General features: G+C 39.6%; 1 protein-coding gene across 8 annotated transcripts; it reads left to right on the forward strand.

The window, feature by feature from the left end:
• Positions 1-756: 756 nt before the first annotated feature.
• SLTM (SAFB like transcription modulator) lies at positions 757-27,618 on the forward strand. 8 transcript variants are annotated; one of them, XM_063346027.1, is made up of 21 exons: positions 757-1,100; positions 1,826-1,913; positions 10,601-10,674; positions 10,973-11,158; positions 11,578-11,625; positions 12,630-12,657; positions 13,999-14,467; positions 15,033-15,082; positions 17,299-17,417; positions 19,062-19,211; positions 19,303-19,412; positions 19,501-19,580; positions 19,989-20,080; positions 20,283-20,446; positions 21,528-21,702; positions 22,360-22,484; positions 23,640-23,807; positions 24,674-24,988; positions 25,439-25,589; positions 26,438-26,595; positions 26,963-27,618. In XM_063346027.1, the coding sequence occupies exons 1-21, from the start codon at positions 906-908 to the stop codon at positions 27,069-27,071; spliced, it is 3,054 nt and encodes a 1,017-aa protein (XP_063202097.1). In that variant the 5' UTR covers positions 757-905; the 3' UTR covers positions 27,072-27,618. The 8 variants fall into 8 exon arrangements, with proteins under 8 accessions (XP_063202097.1, XP_063202090.1, XP_063202094.1 ...); XM_063346020.1 differs by having other exon boundaries at positions 758-1,100; positions 19,501-19,661; XM_063346024.1 differs by having other exon boundaries at positions 758-1,100; positions 14,053-14,467; positions 19,501-19,661.
• The last annotated feature ends 80 nt before the right edge of the window (positions 27,619-27,698 follow it).

Raw genomic sequence — 27,698 nt, forward strand, 5'->3', positions numbered from 1 at the left:
CACCTGACTAAAACTGGTAAAAATCAGCATCAAATATTTAAGCGTATTTCCTAAGCTTTGAGAAGTCAAAGTAAGAAGGTACAACCCAACTCGTTAATGCGAACAGAGAAGCACCGATAATATATAAAGAAGTATTTTGCTTTTATTAAGGAAAGTTTAAAACAAATAAAGAATTATTCTGACACGAATCCAACGAACGCTTCGTTACAAGCGCTAACGAGCCGAAAGAGCAGAGGTAGATGTGCTTCAGAAAAGCTTTCCAAAGCCCACAGAAAGGGGAGACCACCCCCCTCCCGGCTCCGGGAAGGCCCCGCTGGAGCCTGACAGGGCTGGCCCCGGCTCCAGCTCACCCCCCGGCTGCCCGAGCACACACACATGCGATCGCCGCACACTTATTACGCGTTATTTTTTCCTGAACCGGCACACAGCTGCATAAAGTCTTCGAGCAACAGCTCTCAAGAGACACCGGCGAAGCACAGCCACTGTAACCACAGTGCCTCCTCGGGCCGCCCCCGGCCCAGGAGCCGCTGGCATCCCCCCGCCTCAGCGCAGGCCCCGCGCCCCCCGCCAGGCCCGGCCACGCCGCCGCCCGCACCGCCCCGGGGCACCTCATGGCTCTCGGCGCCGCTCCTTGCAGAAGCGAGAGCCCAACCCCGAGCCGTGCCGAGCGCCGGCCCGGCCTTCCTGGGCGGGTCTGAAGCACGGCCCAGCACCCCCCGCCCGGCCCGCCCGCCCGCCCGCCGGCCGCCAACCTCTGGCGGGGAGGTCCCGGCGCCAGGTGAGCCGCAGCGCGCCTGCGCCGCGCCCGCAGGTCGGCCGCGGCCTCCATCCGGGTACTGGGCGGCCCGGCCGGGCGCGGGGGGGGTTTCATTGTGCGTGCAGCTGCCGCGCTCAGTCGCTCTAAAATGGCCGCCGCCGCCTCCTCTCCCGCCGCCGCGGGGGCTCCCGCGGCACCCACCGCTCCGGCGGCGGCGGCGTTGCCCCCCACGGAGAGCAAGAAGATCACCGACCTGCGGGTCATCGACCTCAAGTCGGAACTGAAGCGGCGCAACCTGGACATCACCGGGGTGAAGACCGTGCTCATCTCCCGGCTCAAGCAGGTGAGAGGCCGGCACAGGCCGCGGGGGCCGCCTTGGCCCGACCCGCCGCGAGTCCCGGCCCGCCGCCGCCGGCCGCCTGGCTCCGGGGGCGGGGCCCTCGCGGCCCCGCCGGCTGCCCCCGGTGCGGGGGGCGGGACCTCTCCCTGTGCCGCCGTTGGTGTCGGTGCCGGGGCGAGGGTCTGCCGTGCCCAGGCAGCCCCGGCGGCACGGCGGCACGCCCCTCTGGGCCGCCGAGGCTGGGCGGGAGGGGCGGCGGCTGGGCCGGGTTCGGTGTCCCGGGCGGCGGAGCTCGCCCTGCGGCCTTGCGGCCCGCCCGCCGCCCCGGGTGCCGGAGCTGGTCAGTCGGGCGGGCGGCGGGGCGAGCCCCCGGGCGAGTCGGTGCTGCAGGGTTTCCTCGCTTCCCTCCCTCCCGTTTTGGTGCTGCCCTTCATGCCATCGCGGATGCCGTAGTGGCCTTCTAGTGTTATGTTTCCAGAGAGAAATGTGCCGATCCTTGATAAGCTGTCCTTTGAAAATGTCGTTTTAACAGCTTAAACTCCTGCCATTATTGTTAGTGTTCCCTCCCTCTCCTCCAGCTTTAAGTGAAAGGTTTAGCCCAAAGTGTTTTAGAAAATACTATTGAGGTGGAAAAAAAGTAATAGTTTGGCTTACTGACTTCTGCTGAAGTCAAATTGTCTAGCTTCCCACAGAAATCCATTAAAATTTTTATTTTTTGTCTTGTTCAGGCTATTGAAGAAGAAGGAGGCGATCCAGATAATATTGAAATAACTGTTTCAGCTGACACGCCCACCAAGAAACCGACTAAAGGCAAAGGTTAAGATACATTGATATACATTACATTCTTAAGCAGCTTTTGTTGCACGTATCACCTTAAAGAAAGAGTGTGGAACTGTGGCCTGTAGTTTGTGTACAATTGTGACTTTACTGTTTATGACTTCTGTCATGTAAGGCATCTTTTGCCTTACTCATCTGTTTTCAGTTGCTGTATAGGCAATGTATAGGGATGCTGGGTGTATATATGGAAAATGGGTGGGTTAAGAGATGCGTTACGAGGTAGTGGCTGTACTGCCCGCAGATCCTGGAGACTTGTGCTGTGTGTGCTGAGGCTGCGTAGATGCGTGAGATTTTTAGAATGTTTTGTGTTAACAGAGGTCCTGAACATGGAGTGTTACAGGTGCAGAGCAGATGTAGGGACTGCCGTGCAGCTCTGGTGCTGGGTATCTCTGTAGTGTCCACGAGTGTCTGTGCAACAGCGCAGGGAGAACTAAGAGGTGGTTTATCCATGAGAAGGTGCTCAACCTAGGCCAGTGATGAGCGTATGACAATATGTGGTAGGGGGTTACTGCCTGGAGAGGACTGTGTTGTGTGAGTTTATTAGCGTGCTTTTTACTGAAGGCAGGATTTATAAATACAAATTTCCTGAATGGGCTCTGAAGGCTCACTGTGAAATGTCTAATCAAGATATTTTGTTTTTTCTGTTGTGAAAAATAATTACTTGGATTCTAAACCAATCTGTTTGGCAGTGATTGTGTTGGCTCTGTTTTCTTTTGCATAAGTATTTAAATATTGTTTTGTGAGTTTGGATTCTTGGGTGATTTTTGTTTGTGTTTTTGTTTTCTGTTTTTCTGGGAGCATCCGTAATCAAGTAATACTGGGAAAGGAAATGTCTGTTTTATGCATAGCATTCTTCATTGAACGTACACGCTAAGAATCCTCATACATGTGCTACAGATACCTGTTTTGTAAATGATCAGTCTTGGACTACTGTCAGTTGTCTTAGGCTGAGTTTTGCGGTGGAAGTGGTTATTCATGCTTTTGTCTGGTGCTGTGAATGGGGAATTTAATAATAAAATCTATCTGCTTAGAAAGTTTGAATAACTTGTCTGTACTTTTGAGACACTGGAAAAGTGAAAGGAACTAAACTGTTTCACAATGCAGTTTTATTTTCTTCTGTGACATTACTTTATTCCTTACTCTGGAAAGGTAACTGATGCTTAAGAAAACTACTTGGAAGCTAAATAAGGAAATACTTCCCCAGTTTTTCGTGTAGAGATCTGAATGGCTACTTGTTTTGCTGTGATGAGCGCTTCTCTTATCTGCTGCTTTTCATCCTCCTGTTCTCCAAACTAATAATCATGATGTGCATAATATTCTTGAACTGGCTTCTTGTTTAGTTAAACTATTTTGCTTCTGCAAAGGCAGTTTGCCTACCAGCGATGCTGCTGCCTGAGGCAGGGCTTCACTAGCTGTTCCCTGCCACCTCTTCTGTGGAATTGAATCGTAAGGCGTATGTCTGACATGTACGTTCTTGGTAAACCTCAAAGTAAAATACAGTGTTCATGAAGTTCTTATCTGCTTGCTCTGCAAGCTCAAGAGTTTTTCCTCATTACTTCTTGGATTACAAGTCTTATGAGCAAATTTTGTGCCAAAAGTATGAAAGGTTCATGCTGTATTAATCTGCAAGTGTGGATCAAGAAAAACACACTAATTTGTGTAGGGAAAATCCTTTTGATCTTATTGGTTTACTTCTAACTGTAAGAGAGAATATATTCTTTCTTTTTAACTATTCCTTGTACGTGTTAGTGTCTGATTCTGATGTTATCTCCGTCTCTGGTGCTTTTTTATGAAATATGTTACTAGTAACCAGAAAATATGTCTCAAAACTTGGAAATCTAGCACTTCGAAAATTCATTCCCTAGTGTGTCACTAGGAAACTTTCAAAGGTGTGTGGGAGATATACGCCCATCGACTGAATTCAGTAGGACTGAGTTTTCACTTAAAATTAACTACCTCGATCCTCCTTGTGCTTGTACACGCTCTTCACTACTAGTGGTGTTGCCTCCTTCACTGATTTTGCCAACAGATTGCTCTAGGCCTTTTGCTAATGCTTGCTTCCCCTCCGCCCCGCTGCTTTGGACTAATACTAATGGGTCTTTAATTAATTTTGTTGCTGTCCTGCAGTAAAATTAACGGCACTACTAGTCCTGTAGTATTTTTTTTCCCTATGCTGCTGTTGCTGTACAGAGGAGGGTGGGAATACAAGATGTTTATTGGGAGTTACGAGGAAAGGCCAAGGAGTGGGAGTAATGGATGAACCTCCTCACAGCAGCCAGAGAGAGGTGAATGGGAGGGAGGAAGGAGCTTTCTCTTCCAAAACATCACAGACTGTGTCAGATGGCTATCGGTTTTGGATTTGAATGTCTTCTGTAGCTGGTTTTACTGCAACTCTTAAGGTCTGTGGAAAAAGGGAAATGTTTCATTCCCTAGCACTGTCTGTTAGAAGAACTTGATCTGGAAAATTTGATGCAGGCTGAATTAGAGGGATTCCCCCTCTAATATATGTGTGTGTGTGTGTGTTAGAGGTATATTTGTTTTCCCTCTCATTGCTCTTTTTTGTGTGTGTACCTTCACAAAAATGGAGACAAATAGGAATGAGGTGAAGGGTGGGACTTTCTTTCATAGAACGGGATTTTGTTATGGCCAGAGAAATTGATTTATCAGCTGAGTATGTACTGCAGATTTTTACTGGGCTGTGACAAGCTTTTGACGATGATGATACAAAGCCAACTTGATATGAGATAGGGAAGAAACATCTGTAGAACACTGAGTAGAAGAATAAGGCCTTGACTAAACTGGTTTGAATGTAGACCTTCTTTGTCTCTTAAAAAAAAAAAAACAACCCAGCACCTTGCCAGTGTCCCGTACCAAGTTCTGCAGCATAAGATATTGGATGAAAAAGGAGTCATATTTAAAATTGGGCATTTACTGACTTGCCCAAAATTGAGATAACACAGAGAGAGCCACGTGGATCTTCATCAGGAAAGTGTATAATCAGAGGATTTTGCATCACAAGTTAAAGAATGCTTGCAGAAGGATTCTGTAATCCAACAAGAATCCTTGATTGATCCTGTATGCAAAGTTAGTCAAAATCTAACACTTTTTCCAGAAGCTAATTTAATTAAATATTTGGGATAAAAAGGAACTGCAGAACAGTTAATTGGAAGAGCTATACATGTAAATTGGTTTTGTCAATTAAAGATTGAAAGCTTAAAGATGGAACAAATACGAAGTGTTCCATCTTTAATGGCCTCAACTGTGCCTTCTCCACCCTGGAATTTAGTAGCTATGGACAAATTTTTCTTTTGGTAAAAAGATGACAGTTTTTAGAAAACGCTGTTCTTTTCAAGCCTGAATATTCTGCTGCTTATTCTGCACTCCAGAGGAAGTTACTTTACTGCTAGTTTGAGACATTTTTCAAATGCTTCTGAGGTGAACATTCCTTTGAAGTATGTGTGGTCAAAGATACTCTAGTGTATTGATATATCATAACTTGGTGATTGAAAGTTACTTTTTTGCCAAGTGGATGAAGAACAGATTTTAGGCTAATCAGTTTTAACCTCAGTGTATTAAAGTGAGAGAAAAGATGTTTATTTGCTGCTGCTCAGGTTTATAAGATTTAAGACACTTTGGATCTTAAGTACTCTTCTAGTTTCTGACTGAATTTCCAATCTGTCAGTACTGTTTCTTAGATCAAATGCTGACCAACTGGCAGTGGCTGGCTTATACCGTTGCCCAAATAATTTTGACTTCTTTAGTTAAAAAAATCAACCAAAGTTGTACACTGTTGGCCTTCAAAAGGAGAGTGGAGCAGGGGAAATAATCTGTCGTGGTGTCACCTGTCCTTCAGGAATATTAAAGTAAATGTTTTAACAAACTGTCAATTCATTATTTCTTAGTCTGTCTGAGGTGCTAACACCCATTACTATAGTTCTGTGATTTGATTTCTGACACACTGCTGCGCAGCGAGCTTGCCCAGAGGTAGATCAGGGTTCTCCTGCCCAGTGAATTATTGCTGGAGGAAGATAGGGATTCTCAGCTGCACTGAAAATAGGTGTCTTATGTCACACATGTTACACAGCTGTAACCTGTGGGATGCTAGTACAAATGCCTTGATTTTAATCTTGAATAATGTGAGTTTTCAGTTTTTTCTAAATAAATACTTTTGTCAACCTGCTTTTAAAAATTCTTTTACTTTTTCAAGGCAAGCAGGTAGCTACTTTGCTGCTGCTTCTCAGTGGCTGGTTCTGTTGATCTGCTTTGCAGTTGATGAATGAAATTGTAAAGATTGAAAAGTGACTTTTCCAAATGTTCTTGGGGGGGTGCCCTTGTACACAGTGCTGTTGCACAGCTAATTAGGCCTCTTATTATTACAAGGTATGTCTGTCTTTAATTGACTTACAAAGTAGGTTTGTTAATTTATTATCATTTCTAGGTATCTGACAAGTGCTGTTCTATCACTCCATATATCCTTGCAAAGTTTTAAGTATTTCTGTCAAGATGGAACCAACTGTTGAGACCCTGCTCTTTCTTGAGTGTTTTACTCAAGATACAGTACATTATAAGGAAATGAATACATTTTCCTCTTTTGAGGAGAGATGTAAGTTATTTGTAAAGAGAACATTCCTTTTAAACTAGACTTTCTTCTTGCATGTTTATGAGTAGATGATGTATAGAAAAGAATCTTTCTTTGGAGGGAGGGAATTATTAAGCTAAAATACCTGAACTCAGTATTGATAATAGACATTTAAGACATTGTAAGTTGTAATCAACACTTGAAAAATAACATGCAGACTGAACCTTAGAAATGCTTTACATAGGTGGTTCCGATATTGTAAAGTCGTTTTCATCATTTAAATTATGATATATCCTGCCTTATTGAAGCGAGATATAAATGGCATACAACAAACTGTAGGTAAGGCTTCCATGTGCCCTCAGATAGGAAGAGGTAATCTTGCCAAATACTTCCTAAGTAATTTCATTGAGGTGGGGGTGAAGGATATCTCTAATGATCTGCACTAGAAAGTGTTATGAATGTTTAATCACGTGATTACAAATGGTGGCAAATCTTACGAGCAAGTTGGTGATTCTTTAGAGAGTATCTGACTTTGTGAAGTACATCCTTTATAAAAACCATAAATGACTAAGAGCAGTATACTGTGGACACTGTAGAAGACTTAAATGGTACCATAGGGTAACGAGAATATACAGAAATGTAAAAGGATAATTTACTTTTGTTAATATTGTGGCAAATCATATTATTCAAATTTCAGCAGACCTCTTAGCTAAATAATGCTACAAAGACTTTATTCCACTGTAAAGATTTTCTTTGCCCTTCCTCCTTTTTGCTTCCCATTCCATGATTTTGATGAATCTTTAGCATCAGGTACAACAGAACCCTGTTGTGGGTTTCACCAGGAATATGCGAAGAAATGCAAACACTAATTCTTCAAAAATTTCATGATGAGCATGTCACTCTACTTCTTTATGAGATGCAGATGTCTAGTTTGTTTAAGACTTGTCTAAAATACACTCTTCTATAATTCTGTATACACTCAAGTAGCCTGAATTTCTCGTGTAGAGGACCATGAATAGGTAGAACAAGCTTATGGCACTTGTAAGGCTTGTAAATGAGATGAAAGCTAAACCTGCATAATGTTAAACTAACATTTTAAAGGTGTTTTAAGTCTTCTACTTCTAAGGAGACTATTAATTCTCTTTGTAAATAGTCTGTTGGAATTTTGTGGTGCGTAGCCATTGCCAGAATAGGGATTGAGCATGGCTTATGAAGGAGTGCCATCGTTCCAAGGTAGAATGGTATTTGTGGTGTTAGGCACTCAGGTTTGTGGTGAGCGTTGCTTACACCACTGGCGTTTTCAATAGCCACTGCATGGATAAACCTGTATGTAAATTTTATCATGTGCTGACAATTTATATGACTTGAGACTTACTGTGCCTGTTGTCTGCAGAAGGTCCAGCTGTTCTGACTGTAGTTGTTGACATACCATTTAATCCCAGTTACTTGTCTTGAAGTGAGATGGGTCTTGAATAAGTTTACAGAAATGGTCAGTTTCTGAAAGGTGTTTGTTGCAGTCTGACTTCAGTTAGGTGAAATTTGAGCCAAGCGTGCCTTTCAGTAGCCCATTGTGGTTGAGTATTAGTGTGGAAAAGTTTTGAATGTTTGTGGACCCTGGCTTTTTGGTACTGTACCAACATCTGAAAACTATCTGTATCAGAACGTTGAAGTGCCACTTTTGAGCAGTGTGGCTCTAACCAGATCAAAGTAACCCGAAAAACAGAACTGAGAGGGAAGGCAAACTTCCTACCACTTTCTGGCTTGAAGCTGAAAAGTGAAGGTCATTGTTCACATCTCCTTATGCCTTGGAATACCTCTGGTACTCAGAGCAAATGGGACTTACTGCAAAGACAGACAGACAAACTAATAAAAGCTAATGAAAACATGTAATTCATGTCCAGCTTGATCTAGCAGCAAACAAAAGGTATGGACAGCTTCATTACTGAAAGGTATAACTTCCTCTTGATGAGGAAGTGTCAATAAAATATAGTTCTCTAGTTGCCGTTGCAGGATGGTGGGACTAACTTGAGGTAGCTTTGTCAATTTTTTTTCTTCTTTTCCCTCTAAAGTCTGGGTTCTAGTTCACCTGCCAGATTTCCTCAGGCAAAATGAGTGAATTTAAGTAGCTTTCATGACGGTACATGCTAGATAGTTGCTAAATATGTCTAGCATCTGCTGTGCGTGTTTGCCTGTCTCTGTATGCTTAGCTGGATATGGAATGCAGGAAAAACTCAAACTTTCAGGTTTGACAAACTGAAGAACTGAAATGCGAGGGGGGGTAAACCATAAAAGAGTGGAATGTGTGCAGAAATCCTTGCTTTCTCACTGCTTTTTACTTATATTGAAGTTATCTGTGGCTGTAGATGTTATCACAGAATGCTAAAATGGTAATACAAAATTTGGGTTGGTCTTGCTTTCAGGCATCAGCTGTGATGTGTATCAAAAACTGTCCTTTGCAGTGTGAGTGCACTCTTCTCTCTAAGGAAAGCTAACTTCCCTAAGTATGCCCTGTGCTGCTGGCTTTTTGCACTGAAATCTCACAAATCTATTGCATTACAAATATAAACCAGGAAGGTTTTGTTTTAAATGAGGTAAAAGCAGCAGCAGGGTCTCTTTGTGCATTTCGATCTGAATGTTTAGATGTCATGTTTTGCAGTTGTAGAAATAAGTTCTGCCATGTGTCTTTACCTGGAGACTAGTGTGCGCCTGAATTCAAGCCAACAATCTGCTGTACATAGGAGTACTGTCAGAGTGCTGCCTTGCTGTCAAATGAGGAAAACCAACTGGAATCTAAGTAAAAACAAAACAGCAGTCTCTCTTCTTGCCCTGTAGTTGAGCAGTTTCCAGCTTTGAAATGCAACTTAAGAACTGTGTATGAAAGACTATGGAAATTAATTGCTGACAAAAATTGAGTGTTCCAGGTAGCAGAAATATCCATACAGCATCAAACTTCGGCTAAGGTTTTTCTTTTCTATTCCTCTTGAATATCTATAGAATTGATTTACCTGTTCATAGGAGGATGAAGGGATGAGGGAAGATGTGATGTCAAAAAATAAAGCATTAAATGCTGATCATCACTGCCATCTCATTTCCATCTTGAATTGATGCTGAGTTTCAGGACCAGATAGTAAAGCCACTTCCTAATAGAACTGCTTTTGTACCTTGAGCTACTGCAAACCATTGCATAGGCTAATCTTTGATAGAATGAATCAGAGAGACAGAATGCCCTACAAAGGGTGTGTTTGTGTGGAGATATTTATATCTACTGTTCTTTGGTCTTGTTTTTGCAGAAGGCTGAGAAAGTTCAATGGGTTCCAAAGGGAACCGTGTCTAGTCATCATCTCCACAGAGCCATCTTTATTAGCGAAAAGTGTGCATGTGCTGGAAGAACAGAATTCTAAATGGAACATGCCCTTTACAGTACAGTAAGGGCAAATAGAGAACCCGAGTGCTTCACCTGACTCAATTCTTCTGCTGATTGTTCCCTCTAGTGATGAAAAGCGCTGAAAAAGGTGGTTTGGAGAAGCTGTGCAATTGCCATGCTTGTGGATACTCAAAAACAGAGCTAGATGAAGCCCTGAACAATCCAGTTGTATTTGGAACTTACCTCTGCTTGTGAGCAGGAGGTTGGATGGACTAGACGGCCTTTAGATCTTCTAACCTAAATTGCTCAGTGATGCTAATTATCCTATAAACTCAGGCCTTTCAAAGTCTTAAATTGTAAAGTCTGGTTAACTCCAGTAATTCTAGAAACGTACACTTTAATGTTCTCCTGAATTCTGTTATCACTCGAAGTAGAAGGATTCGTATTAAAATCACTAACTTGGATGTAACTGCCTGTTTATGCAACAGCATTGATTGTTCATGCTCACTCAACTGACCTTTTTTTGCCTTTTTATTTTGAAATATTTTGCATTTATATTTTTGAATATAAAATATTCAATTTTGGGAGGGTTAAGTTATAGTGAACAGTTCAGATAAACTAGAGCATATAGAGAATAATAAACTAAGGCTCAAACATAATCGTATTGATAGAAAGTCTGCTCTGCCTAGCAGCTCTAGTCATAAGCATATTCTGTCATTTCAGGTAAAAAGCAGGAAGCTGATGAATTAACTGGTGATGTTTCAGTCGAAGATGATTCCTTTGTCAAGGTAATAAAAGTATGTACATTTTTTTTCCTTCCAGTTTATATTTAAGTTAAATATTTGGCTTTATTTACCAAAAAAAGCTTCCATTTTCTTTGCGCTAGTTTATGTGGAAATTTGGAGCATTGTTTTTACTATGTTTACAGCTGGGATGCCTAAGGGTGTGAAGGTGTGGGGTTTTTTTAAACACGCTATGAAATTGTATTATAGATGTGATAGAGTATTTTGCAGAATCGGTGACTCTAGCAATGAATTTCTCACAATACAGCTATTACCCTTAGTTATGCCAAATATTTGTTGTTCACACCAAAAGGAAAGTGAAATGGAGACTCAAGATGCAAGTGATCAAGATGGAAATGATGAATTAAAGGACTTTAAAGAATCTGTTGAAGATGAGAACTTGAATTCTAAAGAACTGTCATCTGCAGAAAAGATAAGATACCACGACCTGGAGCCGGCAGAGACAACAGAAGATGCAGAAAAGGATTCTGAAAGTCAGGTACTTCGTTGTATTTTACATGCGTTTTTATCAGCAAAATTTACATTTTTCTTAGCGTATCTGTATTACTAGGAAGTCAGAACTAGTTTTTCAGTTTGTCTTGCTTATCTCTGAAATATAATTTGGTACTTTTTTCTTTCTGTTCTTTTTGACTTGTGTTTGAATAGTCGTGAAACAAATGTGGCATTGGTTGATAAAATTCTACCACAGTCCAAACAGAGTTCCAGTACTAATAGTGACATACATAATCTGAACACTGAACTGAAAGATGCAAGTCATGAGAACTGCTCATTGATGATCACCTTTTTGAGTGTATATCCACTTAACTGTTTCCCTAGTTAACTGAATCTCTTGACTCTCTGAATGTTTGAGTGTCTTACAAACAGTTTGCTGAGCAAGTCCCTTTTATGTTCTCATAGGAAAATGAAGGTCAAGACATAGAAGATTACACTTTTCCGACTGTCCATGTAAGTTCCACTTCAGTTCTGTTAAGCTGATTCTCATGTCTGTTTAGTTGGAAAAGATCACTTTAGATTGGCTTTTTGTTCCAGCATGCATCTTAGAGTCAGATGATGTAATATGGTAAAGGTAAAGAGTATGGGAAGCTTTCATTCATATTTTTAATAATGCAGATAATTGTGATTTCCAAGTGAGGTGTCCTATTTGAATGCAAATTCCTGCCTGCAATTTGGCAGTTTTCAGTGCAAAGACTTAGCAAGGAATAGTTTTCCAACTCTCTGAAAAACACTTTAGAGGGCTATGCCAAATGCTAACAAATTATATACAGCCTATACAGGAGTTCAGAACTCCTGTTTTGATGTAGAAATTTACATTTGGAGAATGTTTGTGGGGCAGCTGGGAGGGGCGCTGGGGTTGGGTTTTTTGTTGTTAATACTAACATCTGTAACATCTTTAAGTTCAGAAATTCATTGAGTTACGTGGAATTGATGTCTGAAAAGGGACATCTCGTGCAGCATGTCTTGCTCAGTGAGGGTAATGATAAATAAGTAAATACCTATTAAAATCACAGTTTCATTTTTAAGTACTTAGTGGAGGAAGTCTGCCTAGTCTCCGACTTCTGTCCTAAGCTTTTAAAGCTAGCGATGGATTGCTTGCATTTCACTGAAAGTAGTAATCAGCAGTATGACATCCATTCTGAAGGCTTTAGCAAGACATGGGACAGTTTAGAAACGTCTGGTTGAGTTAAGGGGTGGGGTGGATGGGAAGAAAATAGCTGCATGTTCCAACCAATTGCGAACTGCAAGTGTTGCAGGTAGATACCAGTGAAGCTTTGTACAGTGATTTGACACGGGAGGTGCACAGCTTTGGTTTCTAGATCATCTTTTCTTCAGAAATAGCTTTCAGTTCATTAATTTGCCTTTATACAATAGAAATTCTGTGGAAAATATGAACCGTCCTGCTTAAAGTTTTAAAGTAGGAGACATTTAGTCTTGACTTCCTTTTCTTGCAGGATGGTGAAGATGAAGAAAATGAGAAAGGTATGTTTAAAGTTTAATAGAGTTCAGAGGTCTTTAGTCTGGTAGAGCAGGCAACTTTCTCTTGTAATATTCAGTCTCTTTACTAATAGTAGGCTTGTCTCCAGTACTAAGCATCAGTTGTCTCCTTATTAAGCTCAGCACCTGGAATCATTGCAGTCAGTGGATTTATTTCACTCCTAAGAGTTATTTTACTCTTACGAGTTGATTGCAATACTTATCAGTTACTGTGGTGGATGTATTATATAGTTGTAATACTATGATCCTTAATAAAAAAAGCATAGTATTCAAGGACTCTGATTTTAACATACGGTAAGTCTCAATGCAAAAGCTTCCACCTTGCACTGCAGTAACTGATGTTTAATTGAATGAAATGATACACCCTTACACTGAACTTGAGCACCCAACAAACGTATGGACCGTCATATGCTTGGCTTACTGTCACTTAGAAATACCAATTGTATATAGGATGGTAAAACAAGTGTTTGGAAACGTGTGGAGTGGCTACCTTTTTTTTAAGCTGTGCTCATTAGTGAAACTATAGAAGGAATGTAACACATTTGGGCAAACAGACTTCCTGGACAGAAGTCTTAAGGATTCTACATATTGTGGACTAGAAAGGACATGGAACACCATCACTTTACACAAGATGGAATAAACACATTACTGAAGTCACAGGATAAAACCACAGACTCCATGTTTACGAGGGACCCTATGGCTGAAGTGTCTGATCTGCGCAAATCCAAGAATACGGTTGGAGATGCCTATGTGGGACTGAGATGGAAAATCCATCCAGGGGATGAAGACTGAGAACCACTTGTCTACGAACTCTGGATTAAAGCTCACTCCTCTGTTCTGCAGCAGCCTTGTACAGCTAACTTTACTGCCAAACTACTGCAAAAGCATCAGCGTGGAAGACTGGCTGAAATTCTCCAAGACTGTAATTCTTTCGGATTTGGGAAGGTTAGAAGTCCTAGAAACAGGAAGATTCAAAGGCAGATTAAATCAAACTGTGAGCGTCCAAAGCAACTATTTTCTTCTGGAACGCTAAATCCTAAACTGGAAAATGGATACTTCTTATGAAGAACGGGTATCTCCAGGATGGAACCATATTCTCCCTCCTAATGTTTTGGTATTTGTCTCTAGAAAATGTGTTTTGCCATGAAGAATAAGTGATCCTGGGTAAAGGATTTATATTTGTGTTAATACACCTTGTGTTTTTTTCTAACCTTCCATCAGTGCTAATAACTGGCTTTGTATTTTCTAGGTCCTATTCTAGCTTATGCATATGAAATTGTTTAAACTTCTTGTTTTGCCATATTTATTCCTGTTAAATCCTCTTAGATAAAGCAGGTTCTGGTGATGGTACACAAGAAGTATCTAAACCTCTTCCTTCAGAAGAAAGCCTAGCTGAGGCTGATCACACGGCTCATGAAGAGATGGAAGCTAACACCTCTGTGAAAGAAGCTGAGGATGATAACATATCGGTTACAATCCAGGCTGAAGATGCCATCACTCTGGATTTTGATGGTGATGACCTCCTAGAAACAGGTAAAAATGTGAAAATTACAGATTCTGAAGCAAGTAAGCCAAAGGATGGGCAGGATGCCATTTCACAGAGCCTGGAGAAGGAAAGCAAGGACTATGAGATGACTGAGAACCATAAAGATGGTAAGAAGGAAGACTGCCTGAAGGGTGATCCTGTCAAGAAGGAAGCCAGAGAAGGTTCAAAGAAAGCAGAATCTGGAGACAAAGAAAAGGATACTTTGAAGAAAGGTCCCTCGTCTACTGGGGCCTCTGGTCAAGCAAAGAGGTTTGTTTTTCTATGTCAGTTCTTTACGATACTGAGTACCAGCATTCAATAAGATCACTCTACATTAAGGGGGTAGCAGCAAGAATCGTATAATTAGTATCCTATGCTCCTGCCTATAGATTTTTTTGACCGCCATAAGTTACTTTTTAAAATTCAAGATCTTCGTATAGACACTATGTCCTACTGATTGCATTGTCGAATTGTCAGCATTTATTTATTTTTTTTTCAAATTGACGATTTTTTTAAATGTCCTTGTGATGATGGTAATGAACAGCTATCAGTTCTAAGAACACAAAATGAAGTCAAGTCCCCGTCCTGAAATGTGGAGAAGATTGCCATATATCCACTGAATAGAGTTGTCAGAAAATCTAGATCTTCAGGCATCTTGGGGAAAATCAGTGCAAGAATCCATAAGGGAATCATTTGTTCAAATATACAGTCTAGCCCTTTTTTATTTTTATTTTTTGAAATGTTAACTTGTCTATTAGTATTAGTAGTATAAAATGCAACACTTACCAAATTCTGTGTTTTCAATTTTCTTCTGATTTTTAATTTGCTTCTCTAGCTCTACTAAGGAATCCAAAGAAAGCAAGACGACTTCAAAGGATGATAAAGGTAACTATTACAAATTAAGGTAGTATTGTTTTGACTTGAACTAAATGCTTTCCTGTTTGAGAAGTTGCTTGCCACGAACTAAAATGGCTCGTATAATTGAACTCATCCATCTGTAGTATATTATGCTAGTGTCATTAACTATACATATGTGTGTCTATGTTTTTTTTTTCCTCCTTGTGCCAGATTCCTTGTAAGATCAAAAATATTTATTCTAAAGACTCAGTGAAAATATATTGTCCTATTTCAAAATACTTTTGGGAGCATATTCCACTTAACGTTTCCCAAGTCTTTGCTTTGAGAAGGTGTAATTTTCAGATGAGCCTGCTGTAACTTACATATAATGATTTGGGTTAGAATCACAGAATGTGTTGGGTTGGAAGGGACCTCTAAAGGCCATCTAGTCCAACCCCCCTGCAGGAAGCAGGGACATCTTCAACTAGATCAGGTTGCTCAGAGCCTCATCCAGCCTGGCCTTGAATGTCTCCAGGGATGGGGCCTCCACCACCTCTCTGGGCAACCTGGGCCAGTGTCTCACCACCCTCATTGCAAAGAACTTCTTCCTAAAGTTGATATTGTACACAGTACAAGCAAAAAATGACTGCAAGTACTTAAACATAACACCAATGAAAATTTCTGTCTTGTTTTTCATTGTAGTTCATTTTTAAATAAAGTGAACTCTCGACCCTGTATAATGGCTGGGGTGCCAGACGGCAAAATTGCATTTGTGGCTGTTTAGTGCATTAAAGTTGGACCTATTTGTCTACCTTGGAGTTTCCATAAACCCCTGCATTATGATTACCAGAGTGGAGCTCAAGAGCACATTCATGTCAGCAGTTACATTGATGCTTCATAGTTGAGCAAATGCATTTGCATAAGCTCATGGGTCTCCTTGTTTTGCCTACTAGCTCTCTGCCAAAAACCTTTGTCGCAGAGTCTCTTGCATGTCTCTAATGGGTGAATGGAACTTTACCTGATAAATGAATTTCTGAGGAGAAATTTTTGTGACGGACATAATCAAGTCTTCTGTAGATGCGTGTCTGTTCATTATAGTTATATGCTTACCGTGAAATTAAATGAAGATACAGCAAATCTACTTTCATGTAGCTTATATGATAACTGTAACAGTAACTATCATAAGGCTGTTTTAAAATACATAGCCGAAGCCAGTATAGTGGCTCTTTAATGATATTTAATGATATGCTAAGTGTATCTTGATATTCCTTAATATCTCAATAGACCGTGATAATCCTAGTTTGATGATAACTGAGATTTGTTGCCTTTTGCTTTTAGTTGACATATTAAAGAAGTAAAAGTACTCTTTTTTTCCTCAAGGTGGTTAAATTACCTTTTAAAACTCTGCATACCACCAGATTTTCTAGCTGTTTACCTGGAGATCCTGTTCTGCTCTTGCCCGTATGACTGGCTACAGTTTAACATACTCAAAAGCAGTTTATACGTTTAGCAGCAAACAACAACAAGCTGAACTAAATAAGACTAAAAGATGTTGGGAATAAGATTACATGGATCTCGAGTTCTCAGTTCCATGTTATTGCACAAATAGCTGCTATGTTGGGGGGGGTGTTGATGTTTAGGGCACATAAACAAAAAATTCTGGCTTTTCTTTAGTGTTTTCCTTAGTATGTGGGAAATGATTTTGGTGGGTTGTGTCCAGTTCTACCATCCAGCAGTATTTTAAAAAAGCTTCTCTGGATGGAGGGTAGATACTTCAAGAAGTTGTGGAAATTGAGCATGTTATTCTGGAGGCTGGGGTTAATGAAACAAAGTCTCCTCTATTTACCTTTCTGCCATCTCTTTGGTAATGTCAGTACTGTAAAGACGTACGGTGAAGAACAAGTGTTGGGTGCTCAAAAAATTACGTGGATGGAAGTTAATTGATAAGAACTGGAAGTTGAAGCTAAATGTACATACCCAAATGAGAGATAAAGCATGCCTTTAACAAAGAATTGTATGATTTTTCTAGCTCTGTTGTTCGGGTATGAGTTAGGCGAGCTGTTGGTCTCAATACATGGGTGAAATGAATGAAATCTTATGGCATATATCTTTTTTATATAGAAGTCTTTTCAAGAAAGGTAACCGGATAAACAGTTACTTAAAGGTAACAGGCTAAGTTTCTCTTTTCAGCAACAGTTTAGTTCAATATTCATGGTACCTTTTGTCTCCTTAATTTTTTGGCTGTTTTGTAACACTTGTTTCAGGAAGTGCAAGCAGTGTTAGTGGTAGCAGTGGAAGTTCAACTAGAAACCTGTGGGTTAGCGGACTGTCTTCCAACACAAAAGCTGCTGACTTGAAAAATCTCTTTGGGAAATACGGAAAGGTATTTCATGTGGTGTGATACTGTGCGTGTTCTGTCTGCCTCTTCCCCCTCCTCTATTCAATTATGCAAATTGAGTAATACTTGATTTAAATTAATTTCTGAGATGAAATGTCTAACCAGTGTCATCTAACAAAACCCAGTACTTTCGCATCTAAAGTGCATGCTTACAGGAAGAAGCCTATGTTAATTTTATATGAAATTTTTCTTCCTGTTGAGGTAAGATAGATGCAAAAGAAATGTCACAAATGAGACTGGTCAGGACTGTCTTTAAAAATTTTTTTAATAAATTAAAATTAAATAATGATGGCTGTGTTCTTTTGCAGCAACTGTATTTAACCATGAGTGTAAGATAATGTGCTAACTAGTACAATTGTAATATAACCAGTCTTTATAGAACCTGCAGTTGTGGGAGACTTTTAAAAATGTGTTCTGAGGGCTTATGAATGAGAAAAATAGGTTAAAAAAAAAAAAAAGTGACAGTTAATCTCTGTTCTTTTAGGGACTCTTTTAATGACTTAATGAGGTTTGTTTGTTTTTTTTTACAGGCTGCTTAAACAAAGCCTGTCTTCCTGGATTTTGGTTTAATTTAACATACAAATTCCATAGAACAGTGCAGAATCCATATAAGCCAAGCAGTCTTCTGAAAACAGTTTTTTGTTGCACTTGTTCTCACTTTCTCAAAGAAGTTGCTGAAAACTATACGAATTCATAGTTTTTATATAAGCCTGACCAGTTAAGACATTAACGCATCTTGGGAACTAGTTAGAACCTTAGCACTGTCAATATCAAGTGTGTATACTGATTATTGGATATCTGTTTTTTCTAATAAATTTAGTAGGTGATTTTGTTTAACGCCTTCACAAGTGTTGAAACCTGAGAGTATATTTTGTTAAAACTTCAAATTCTTTGGCAGTTTTTGTTGTAAAGTTGCTTCGTACCTGTATTTACTTAGTTTCCCAGTTTTAAATTAATTGGGAAATATTTAGGGCAATATTTAATTTCTAAATGACTGTACCATTATAGGCGGCTTGAAAGATAAAATTGTCACACTAGAGCATGACGAAGACTGGGTCCAGTAGTTATAGAAATTCTAGCAAGGATCAGGAACACAAAGTTTAATGCTTCCTCAGAAGCAGCTGTCAAAGAGCTGGTTGCTAAAATTGCTTAATTGACGTATTTGCTAGATGCCTTTGAAGAATTGGCTCCTTACTAAGTTACTACATAATACTGCTTAGACCTTCCTGCCGTTATTGGCAGCTGCTGACTGTTTTGGGGGGCGGTTATCTGTCAGAGATGTCAAGTTCAGATCCAGTGGTGTTTCTGTGAATGGATTTTGACGGTGACTGTCAAAAGAAGCATTTAGATAATGTCCCTGAGGTTGTGACTGGTCAAAACAGGACGTAAGCATTAATATGCCTTGATGTGAAAGGCGGGATAAAGTTCTCAAAGCTGCAACTTCCTTTGGAATTACACACTTTTGAAGACTTGGAGTGTCAGTCTTTCTAGTGGGGTGGGATTTTTGTTGCTGTTGGGGTGGTTTTGTTTGTTTTAGCTTTTATATACTACGGTAACAATATTGTTGGAATACCGTTGCTTCCCTACTAGAAATGTCTCTCAAACGCTAAATTTTACCTGTTTATGTAGGTGCTTGGTGCAAAGGTGGTCACAAATGCACGAAGCCCAGGGGCAAAATGTTACGGCATAGTAACAATGTCTTCCAGCACAGAAGTGGCTAGATGTATTGCACATCTTCATCGAACAGAGCTGCATGGACAGCAAATCTCTGTTGAGAAAGTAGGTTTAGTAAGATGAAAACTCTTCCCAAAATAGACCATCTTATGCAAGAATCTATAGTAACCTATTTGCGTTTGGAAAAAAAATATAGGTGAAAGGTGATCCCTCCAAAAAGGAGTTGAAGAAGGAAAGCGACGAGAAATCTGGTTCGGGTAGAAGCACGGGAGATAAGAAGACTGCATCAAGTGATAAAGCTAGCAAGTAAGAAATTTCACCTGTCTTCTGCAGTTGTGAAAATCCTTTAGGTTGAATTTTTCTCATTACATTTGTGTATTTCTTTCCTAACAAGAACTCCATCAGCCAAAAAGGAAGAAAAGAAATCTGAGAAATCTGAAAAAAAAGACAGTAAAGAAGCCAAGAAAACAGAAGGTAAAGATGAGAAGAGTGATAATGGAGCAAGTGGCCCTAATCAAGAATCCACTAAAAAATCTGAAGAAAAGAAAAGAATAAGTATGCAATATAGCCGTGTTTCCTCCTGTTGAATCTGTGTGTCTGACTTGTTTTGGGGGCATGTTCTTGCTCTTACCGGAAACCAGACAATTAAACACCTGCTCTTTTTAGACTCCAGTAACATGTATTACTTTAGAGCTGATGTTAAAGCTTCCGTATTTTATATTGCTAGTTAATTCCAGACATGGTATGCTTCTCCCACCAGTAACAGTTCAATGTAGAGATTTAGAAATTTCACCAAGGAAAATCTGTAATAGGCAACTAGGCTGTGTGTGTGTTTTAAACCTTTTTTCTTTTTCTTTTTTTTTTTCTCCCCCCCTTCACTAGGTGGTAAAAGCCCAGGTCAAGTTGTAGTTTTAGACCAAACAAAAGGAGACCAAGGCCACACTAGGACAGTTAGAAGGGGAAGGTTTGATAAAGTAAGTATCTATAGATTTGATACTACCTTACAGTTGATACTTTTACTGAAGAGTCAATAAACTATTACAAACTGTTAAGCTTAGATAGAAGCTTGGTATGGTTTGGGATAGCTAAGTAGTTAATGATACTTGAACATAGCATCCAGAAATCTCCCTAAATGAATGAGACTTCTGAAATAACCATTGTAATCTCTATCTATAGCCACAGATATTGAGGAACAAAGAGCGTATTATCCAAGATAAAGTGAAATTCAGGGAATACAGGGGTAGAAAGGATATCTTGCCTTTTGAAAAGATGAAGGAACAGAGATTGCGAGAACACATGGTTCGATTGGAAAGAATACGACGAGCTGTTGAACTCCGAAGGTAGTAATTCAACTTTTTGCTAAAGGCTATTTTATACGTTATTGATCAGATACTATATTTAGAAATCTAATTAGAATGCATTCTGTCAAGCCTTTTACTCAGATGTTAAAGTCTGGGACTCTACCTAACAGTATCTTTATATGAATTAACAGACTCCAGAATTTTTGTTTAATCTTTTAATAGCCATATATGTACACCCATAGCTTAGTGTTTGTTATACGGGGGGTGTATCTCGTGTTACTGCATGCCAGCTTTCTTTTTGAAAAGATGAGAAACTGACTAGGACATTTGGCCAAAACCAGTGTTTGGGGTTTTTTTGTTTGTTTGTTTCTAAACAGAGAACTGTTGTATGTGATTTACTGTATGTAAATGATATATCAAGCATAATACAAGCTTGTCCCTTTGAATAAAAGGACAAAATGGCTACACTATTCTATTCTGCCCTTTTCATGTGGCCAAAAGTTTGCAAAGGAGAGTTAAATGACTTGTGGTGTTAGCTGGATTTCCCAAGGAATTCCCAGCAAACATAAAGCTTAAAGGTGTAGCTGCCTTTCCTGCTCTTTGTAAGCTGTACTATAGGAGGTGGGAAGAAGAAAGCAAAACTAAGCTGTTGACGAGTATACCTAACCTGTGCAGGTCAGAGTGGTCATGTTATTCCGTCTTATTTTTGGACAGAAAACAATAAATAATTCTTTTGTTAGCTTCAAGAGGGCAAGAGCTAAAATAGCAAGGATTTTTAAGATCCAAATCATAATCTTTGCTAAGCTGCTGCTGTTATTGTCTGTAAGATGACAACATAAAAATATGAGTCCAGTATAAAATACATCAAGAATGGTGATTCTTGGTGTAACTTTTCCTAGTATCTGTTGTCTGCTTAAATGATTTTGTAGAATATGCTAAAACCGCTTTGGCTACTTGGGGCTAAAGGGATTAGAATTCTGAGACTTCTCACTTCAAGAGCTTACTCTCAAATAGGTTTTTTTTAATGTCTCTGCCTAAGGTGATGTTAGTTTTGGATGAGAAAAATTTTCAGATGAGTTTCTGCTACCTCTCTTTTTTTTTTTTTTTTTTTTTTCTTTAGGCGAAGAGAAATTGCTGAGAGGGAGCGTCGTGAGAGAGAACGCATACGAATAATGCATGAACGAGAAGAATGCTTGCAGAGAGAAAGGGAACGATTAGAAATCGAAAGGCAAAAACTAGAGAGGGAAAGGATGGAACGGGAGCGTTTGGAAAGAGAGCGTGTTCGCATTGAACAGGTGTGCATATTTACATTTTGGACCATGGTGCGATATCATTTTGGAGTATAACCCAGTTTGCACTTGCGGTGAATTTTTCTCTTTGCCCTTCCACCCTGGCCAAAAAGAACTAACCAAACATTGCATAGTCTGCAACGTACAATGCTAATCTTTATCTTGTTTGCTTGACTTGTGGGTAATTTGATGGCAAATTCTTGCTACTGGTTTATGCAGTCTATATAGACAGCATATATATGCTGTCATATGCAGCATATGTCATATGCATATGTCATATTTATGCAGCATATATAGACATGTCTATAAAGACATGTCTGTCTTTAAAATTGAAGTACAGCAGATAATATTGCCCCTACTAGTCTTCCATAATTTTACTAGATTTTTCCTAGCGAATGTCACTGCAAACTTCATGAGGTGTGTTTCTGGGCAACAGATACAGTAGCAATACAAGAAATTGCCTAGAGATATTTCTGCTTTTTTAGACAAGTATTCCTTATGTTCTTTAATCTTAGATGCTATCCAAGGATGAATTGTATCAGATAGCCTTTAACAGAAAACTACCAAGTATTAATTCTGTGTACTTGCTGACTGTTCTATAGGTATCTTTAATCAAGAGCTATTTTGTTTGTTGAGTTTATTGACCCTTCCCTTTCATGGTAGGAACGTCGAAAAGAAGCAGAGCGTATTGCTCGTGAAAGGGAGGAACTTCGTCGACAACAGCAGCAACTTCGTTATGAACAGGAGAAGAGGAATTCTTTGAAACGTCCCCGTGATGTAGATCACAGGTAATCTAATTCTCAAACAGTTGTTTTACAGCATTTAGTAAAAAGAAACAACTACTAGTGTTGTGTCAGAAATACACTTGACCTGAAACAAGTCTTCACAGAAGAACTAGATTTCTGCTATTTTTTGGTTTTGACGTCAGTTTATGCCAAGCATGAAGCATACTTTATCTGTAGGAGAGAGTTTTGAAATAAGAGAAGCATCTCGTGAATTAATTCTGATTGTATGAAAAGAGCATAACACAATTCAGAGCATTTGCTGAGAAAAGCTGCTGTTCTTCTGCCTTAATGCTTGAAATTTCTACCTGCTTCTTTGTTAAGAATTCACGTTTCTGGTAAATGGATGGTTCAGGAAGTCAACGGGATGGCTTTTAATTTTTACTGAAGCTGGTGACATCTATCATGAATTGATAGATGGCTTTGATCCTTATTTGATTATAAGAATAGGACCAAGACCATAGCCATAAATCTGACATGTCAGTGGTACAACGTCCTAAAGGTTGTACAGTAGCAGAACACTAATATTTCTTCACCAGCTTCATTTTTCAAGGCTACTGATAATACACTTTAGTATCTCACATTCTTATCATAGAGACTGCGTACCTGAATGTTTCTAGTAAGCAAGGCTGTGACATTTCCTATACTATTCTTTCCTGAGAAAGCTGTTCTGATTTGTGGGTGTTCTGGTTTGGGGTTTTTGGTTTTGTTTTGGTGTGGTGGGTTTTTTTGTGTTTTTTTTTTTTTTCTAGAAGGCATTTTTTTTCCCCCTAGAAGGCTGTTTACAAGGCAAAATTTTGCTGTGGTGATGTTTTGGTTGGTGTTTTGGGGTTTTTTTGTTAGTTTTTTTTTTTTTTGTAACTGCCCAACATGGTATACAATTGCTTAGATTTTATTATTATTTATTATTTATTTTATTATTAGATTTTATTGATACTTGTCTCTTTAATTTGCACTTCAAACAGAGGGGTGTTTTGGGTTGTTGGTTTTTTTTCTTAAATGATTTTGTTCATTACTGTTGAAAGAGTCTACCTTTGTTAGTGGCTTTCCAAAGGTCAGATGAGCCTCTTTAAAACAGACAACTGACTCAACAATTTTCTGTGTATTAGGCTTTGATTTGGATACGTGTAACTGATGAGGGTTCATTTGTTTTGCTTAAAGGAGAGACGACCCTTACTGGAACGAGAATAAGAAGATGGCTCTTGATACAGATGCACGTTTTAGTCATGGTTCAGATTACAGTCGCCAGCAGAACAGGTTTAATGATTTTGATCACAGAGAACGGGGACGATATCCAGAAGGTTCTGTTCCCTCATCGTCTTTTGATAGGTAAGTTTAGATAACAGGGCAGGTATTTGCCTGCCAGCATTACTGGGGATTTCACTCTTAACTATTCAAAATTTAAAATAGTGCTTTATACGCTTCTGATGGAAGAGAAATTGCAATAGTGTCTTGAAATTTCTTGTGTCTTCAGGACTGGCCATTTATATTATGGAATCCAGTCTGCTTTTCTCTGAGGACTTTAAATCAGCTGCCTGGTGGTCTCTCTTCTGGGGTGACATTTTGAAAGATTTTTTGTGATTATTCCTCTCAGATCTAGCCATAAGTGGGTTCCAATGGACTAGATCTGTCCTACTCGGTAACTCCTCTCCTTAAGAAGCAAGGCTAACAGTAACTGGTTCAGTGGGAGTTGAGAGTGTTATTTGCATGAGTCACATTCGTCAGGGTCCATGCAGCTGTGCAGTAAATGCTGGTTACAGATCTAACTTAATGTTTCCAGTAGACATCTCCAATAACCATTAAGACCACAAAATTGTAGCTTCTACTTTTATGCTGCAATGAACTAGGATTATATTTTCTAGCTGACTCAAGAAATTTAGCATTCTCTCTGCTTTGTACTAGGCAAGAAGGGAGGCCCTACAATTGCTTAAATCATACTGACCAAAATGTGAACAGTTAAATGCATCAAGAAATGTTAAACAGGCTGTAAGAACTCAAGCTCAAAGTTATATTTGTAGGAATAAATATAATTTGAGGTGGGAAGGATCTTTTGAAATATATACCACATATATAGTAATAAACATGTAATGTAAAGATTAATAATATCTTTGTATACTCATGCATGTGCTTACGTGTGCAGAGAAATGGGAAAATGGGAGACAAGCAAATGACTTCTTCCTACTTTAACAACTTAGGCGAGAACGTTTTGTAAATCAAGGTGAAGCAAAAAAGGCTCGCCCAACAGCACGAAGAGAAGAGCCAGGGTTTGAGAGGTATCCGAAGAACTTCAGCGAGTCCAGAAGAAATGAACCACCACAGCCAAGAAGTGAACTTCGAGATACGGACAGACGAGAAGTGCGAGGAGACAGAGATGAAAGAAGAACAGTGATAATTCATGACAGACCTGAAATACCGCATGGTCGACATCCAAGAGAGACTGGTTCAAATCCCCCTAGGCAAACAAATTGGAAGAGCGAGGGAAGCATAAGCACAGACAAACGGGATGGCAGGTAAATTTGCTAACAACAAACTAGTGAAGGTAGTGATTCTCAAAGAAATTATCTATAGTAGCAATTCCTCAAGAACTGATGCGTAAAGAGAGAACAGACCCCTCTGAAAGAATGGCAAAGTCACTTTACAAAAGCATTGGGAAAAAAATTGTGTGTAGGTTGTCACATATGCTAAACAGCATCTGTAAACTTGATGCTGACTCCCAGCAGTCTGTTCTTAATCATGTGTAGCAACATATAGTAAGGAGGTTTTTGTGCAAGAATGCAGATGTAAACAAATAACATGTAAGCTTTAATTATTTAGAGAGCCACATAGATCTAAAAGAACATTTCTAAGAAGCTAACTGCAAGTTGCTAGGAACCTGAAAAACAAAAAGGAATCTTTGAAGTCTACATGTGCTGTGATTTGGTACCCATTCTATTATACTGAAACCAACATTTTGATAAAAGCAATTTTTACAGAGGCGAGAGGCCAGATCGGTCAGGAAGAGAAGTGTCTGGACACGTGAGAGGTGCACCTCCTGGCAGCCGCAGCAGTGCTTCTGGGTACGGCAGCAGGGAAGGAGAACGAGGCGTGATGGGAGAAAGAGGTGGAGGACAAGTGAGTCATCTTTCTGTGTTTGCATGCATGAGTGAGAGACGAAGAAGGCAAAGTCATGCTGGACAAATGACCGTATAGCATCACATAAATCATTAATGAGCAGTCTGGCTATTTTCAAGTTACTTTCTTTATTTTAAAGGTTCTTTTTTTGTTGGGTTTTCTAATAAGCCAAGAAACTGCATCAAACATACCCAGTTCTTCTTAGGTCTAGCATCTTTCAGGTAGATCAGAGCAATACCTGCATGAGTTGCTGATTAGGCTTTTAAGAATTTGTTGTCATCCTGTGTTTTCAGGGTCAACGTTCCGCTGCCTGCTACTGCCAGTGCAGTTTGTCATTGTCACCCGTAATGTGCTACTGAGAGAAACCTTCTCTAAGACTTGCCTTCAAATTCCACAGAGTAAATGCTCCATGCTACTAGATCCTGAAGCCTTTTAAAAAAAAATAATAAAAAAAAAAATTAAAAAAAACCCAAACACACACACACAAAACCCCCCACACACACCAAAAAACACCACCCAGTGTTTCTCTTTCTGTAGGTGTATGGAAGATGCTTGTCAGTGATTATATGAGATCAGGGCAGAACTGGGAGTAACGTATGAGTTCGTGGAACTTCACTCCCTGCATACCCATACAGTTATTACTGGAAAATAGTTCCTTTTTGTTATCTGTCCTGTTATTTTTAATAGGATTCTTGTAAGCGTGGGTTAGCTGACTGAAATCTTAAAAGATGCTTGACTCTTGTATATTATATATCTAAGCTGTAAGCGTAACTTTCCTGAAAAGCTCGTTTCCTGTTGATAACAAAATACGTTTTTCATTCTGAAACTGTCTCTCACTTTCTTACTAGCACTATAATGAGGACAGACATGTTGTCGAACGCCACAGTCGTGAAACTGGACCAAGAAAAGAATGGCATGGACCTAGTTCTCAAGGAAGCGGGTATCATGACACAAGGAGAATGGGAGACGGCCGTGGAGGAGGTGGCATGATGTCTCCACATACAAGGTACAAAAACTACTCCTTCCACGCAATTCCCTCCTAAGCTCTCAGAGCTGTGATTGCTTGGGCAGTATAGTAGTCTCGGTACAAGCAGCGTGACTTCCTGTGGGTGGGCTGCTGCAGCAGAACATAGAACCCCATCTTTCAGTGCCAGCACGTGGCCCCACGTTGTCGTGTTGCCAATGGCAGTATCATTCCGCTGCACAGAAGCCAGTGACTTCTTGCAAAGTCTCTTTTCTTGCATGGTTTCAAGTCTCTTCTGAGACTTCATTTAACAGTTGAGTGATATGAGAAGTAACAATGTTCTTGCCTGTACACCAAGAGTCTAGGTACTTATCATAACTTAACGCTTTTTTAAAACCTTTGTTTCCAGTAACTCCTCACCAATTAATAGAGTTGTACAGATCACAGGCAATTCCATGCAGAGGGGAAGTGGCTCAGGATTTAAGCCATTTAAAGGTGGACCTCCACGAAGATTCTAAGATCTACAGCTGCTCGGTTTCAAGATAACTTATTGAAATCTCTTGTAAACTTTCTCTGATTAAAAACAGGAAATCTTGTCTGGAAATCCTGGTTAAATTTTTTTAATTTAACATGATTACTTTCCTCTCAATTTTGGAGGCATTTTAATAGTTACGTTGTAATTTTGGATAGTTTTTGTGTATCTTTGATAAGCATTTTCCCTGAGGCACTAGAGCTGTGTAAAAACAAATTGGAACCAAAATATTTGTTAATCCTGTATAAAAGAATAGTTTGCAGCTGTGTGCTAGTAGTTTGATTTACCAACATTAGCTCTGTGGTGTCATGCTTCAAAGTTAGCTACTTATCACAACGTACACAACTATAACCTCCATTTTGAAGGTTGTCCGGGCTATTATCTCTGCTTTCTAATTTGTAGAGAAATAAGATTGTTCTTTCATTACTGGGTATTATGTAACCTATTTTTGCAGAAGGTACTGTTACATTGAGTGCATTTATGTGTATTCTTGCAAATGTATTCTTTTGAAATAAACCTTCATATTCTGTATAGCTTCTAGTAAGTCTTTGAAAGAGTCTCTGGGGAAGGAGAGAATTGAACAGATGTGTTGGTGTGTAGCAAATCAAAACAC

The sequence above is a fragment of the Chroicocephalus ridibundus genome, chromosome 9, assembly GCF_963924245.1.
Source record: "Chroicocephalus ridibundus chromosome 9, bChrRid1.1, whole genome shotgun sequence".
Classification (NCBI taxonomy): Eukaryota; Metazoa; Chordata; class Aves; order Charadriiformes; family Laridae; genus Chroicocephalus; species Chroicocephalus ridibundus.

What these genes read in the sequence shown, in the direction of transcription:
- SLTM (XM_063346020.1), top strand. Translation starts at nt 906, where the DNA reads ATGGCCGCCGCCGCCTCCTCTCCCGCCGCCGCGGGGGCTCCCGCGGCA. An exon ending in TCTTTGGGAAATACGGAAAG is followed by an intron (nt 17,418 to 19,061) that starts GTATTTCATGTG and finishes CTGTTTATGTAG; the next exon opens with GTGCTTGGTGCAAAGGTGGT. An exon ending in CGAGCTGTTGAACTCCGAAG is followed by an intron (nt 20,447 to 21,527) that starts GTAGTAATTCAA and finishes TTTTTTCTTTAG; the next exon opens with GCGAAGAGAAATTGCTGAGA.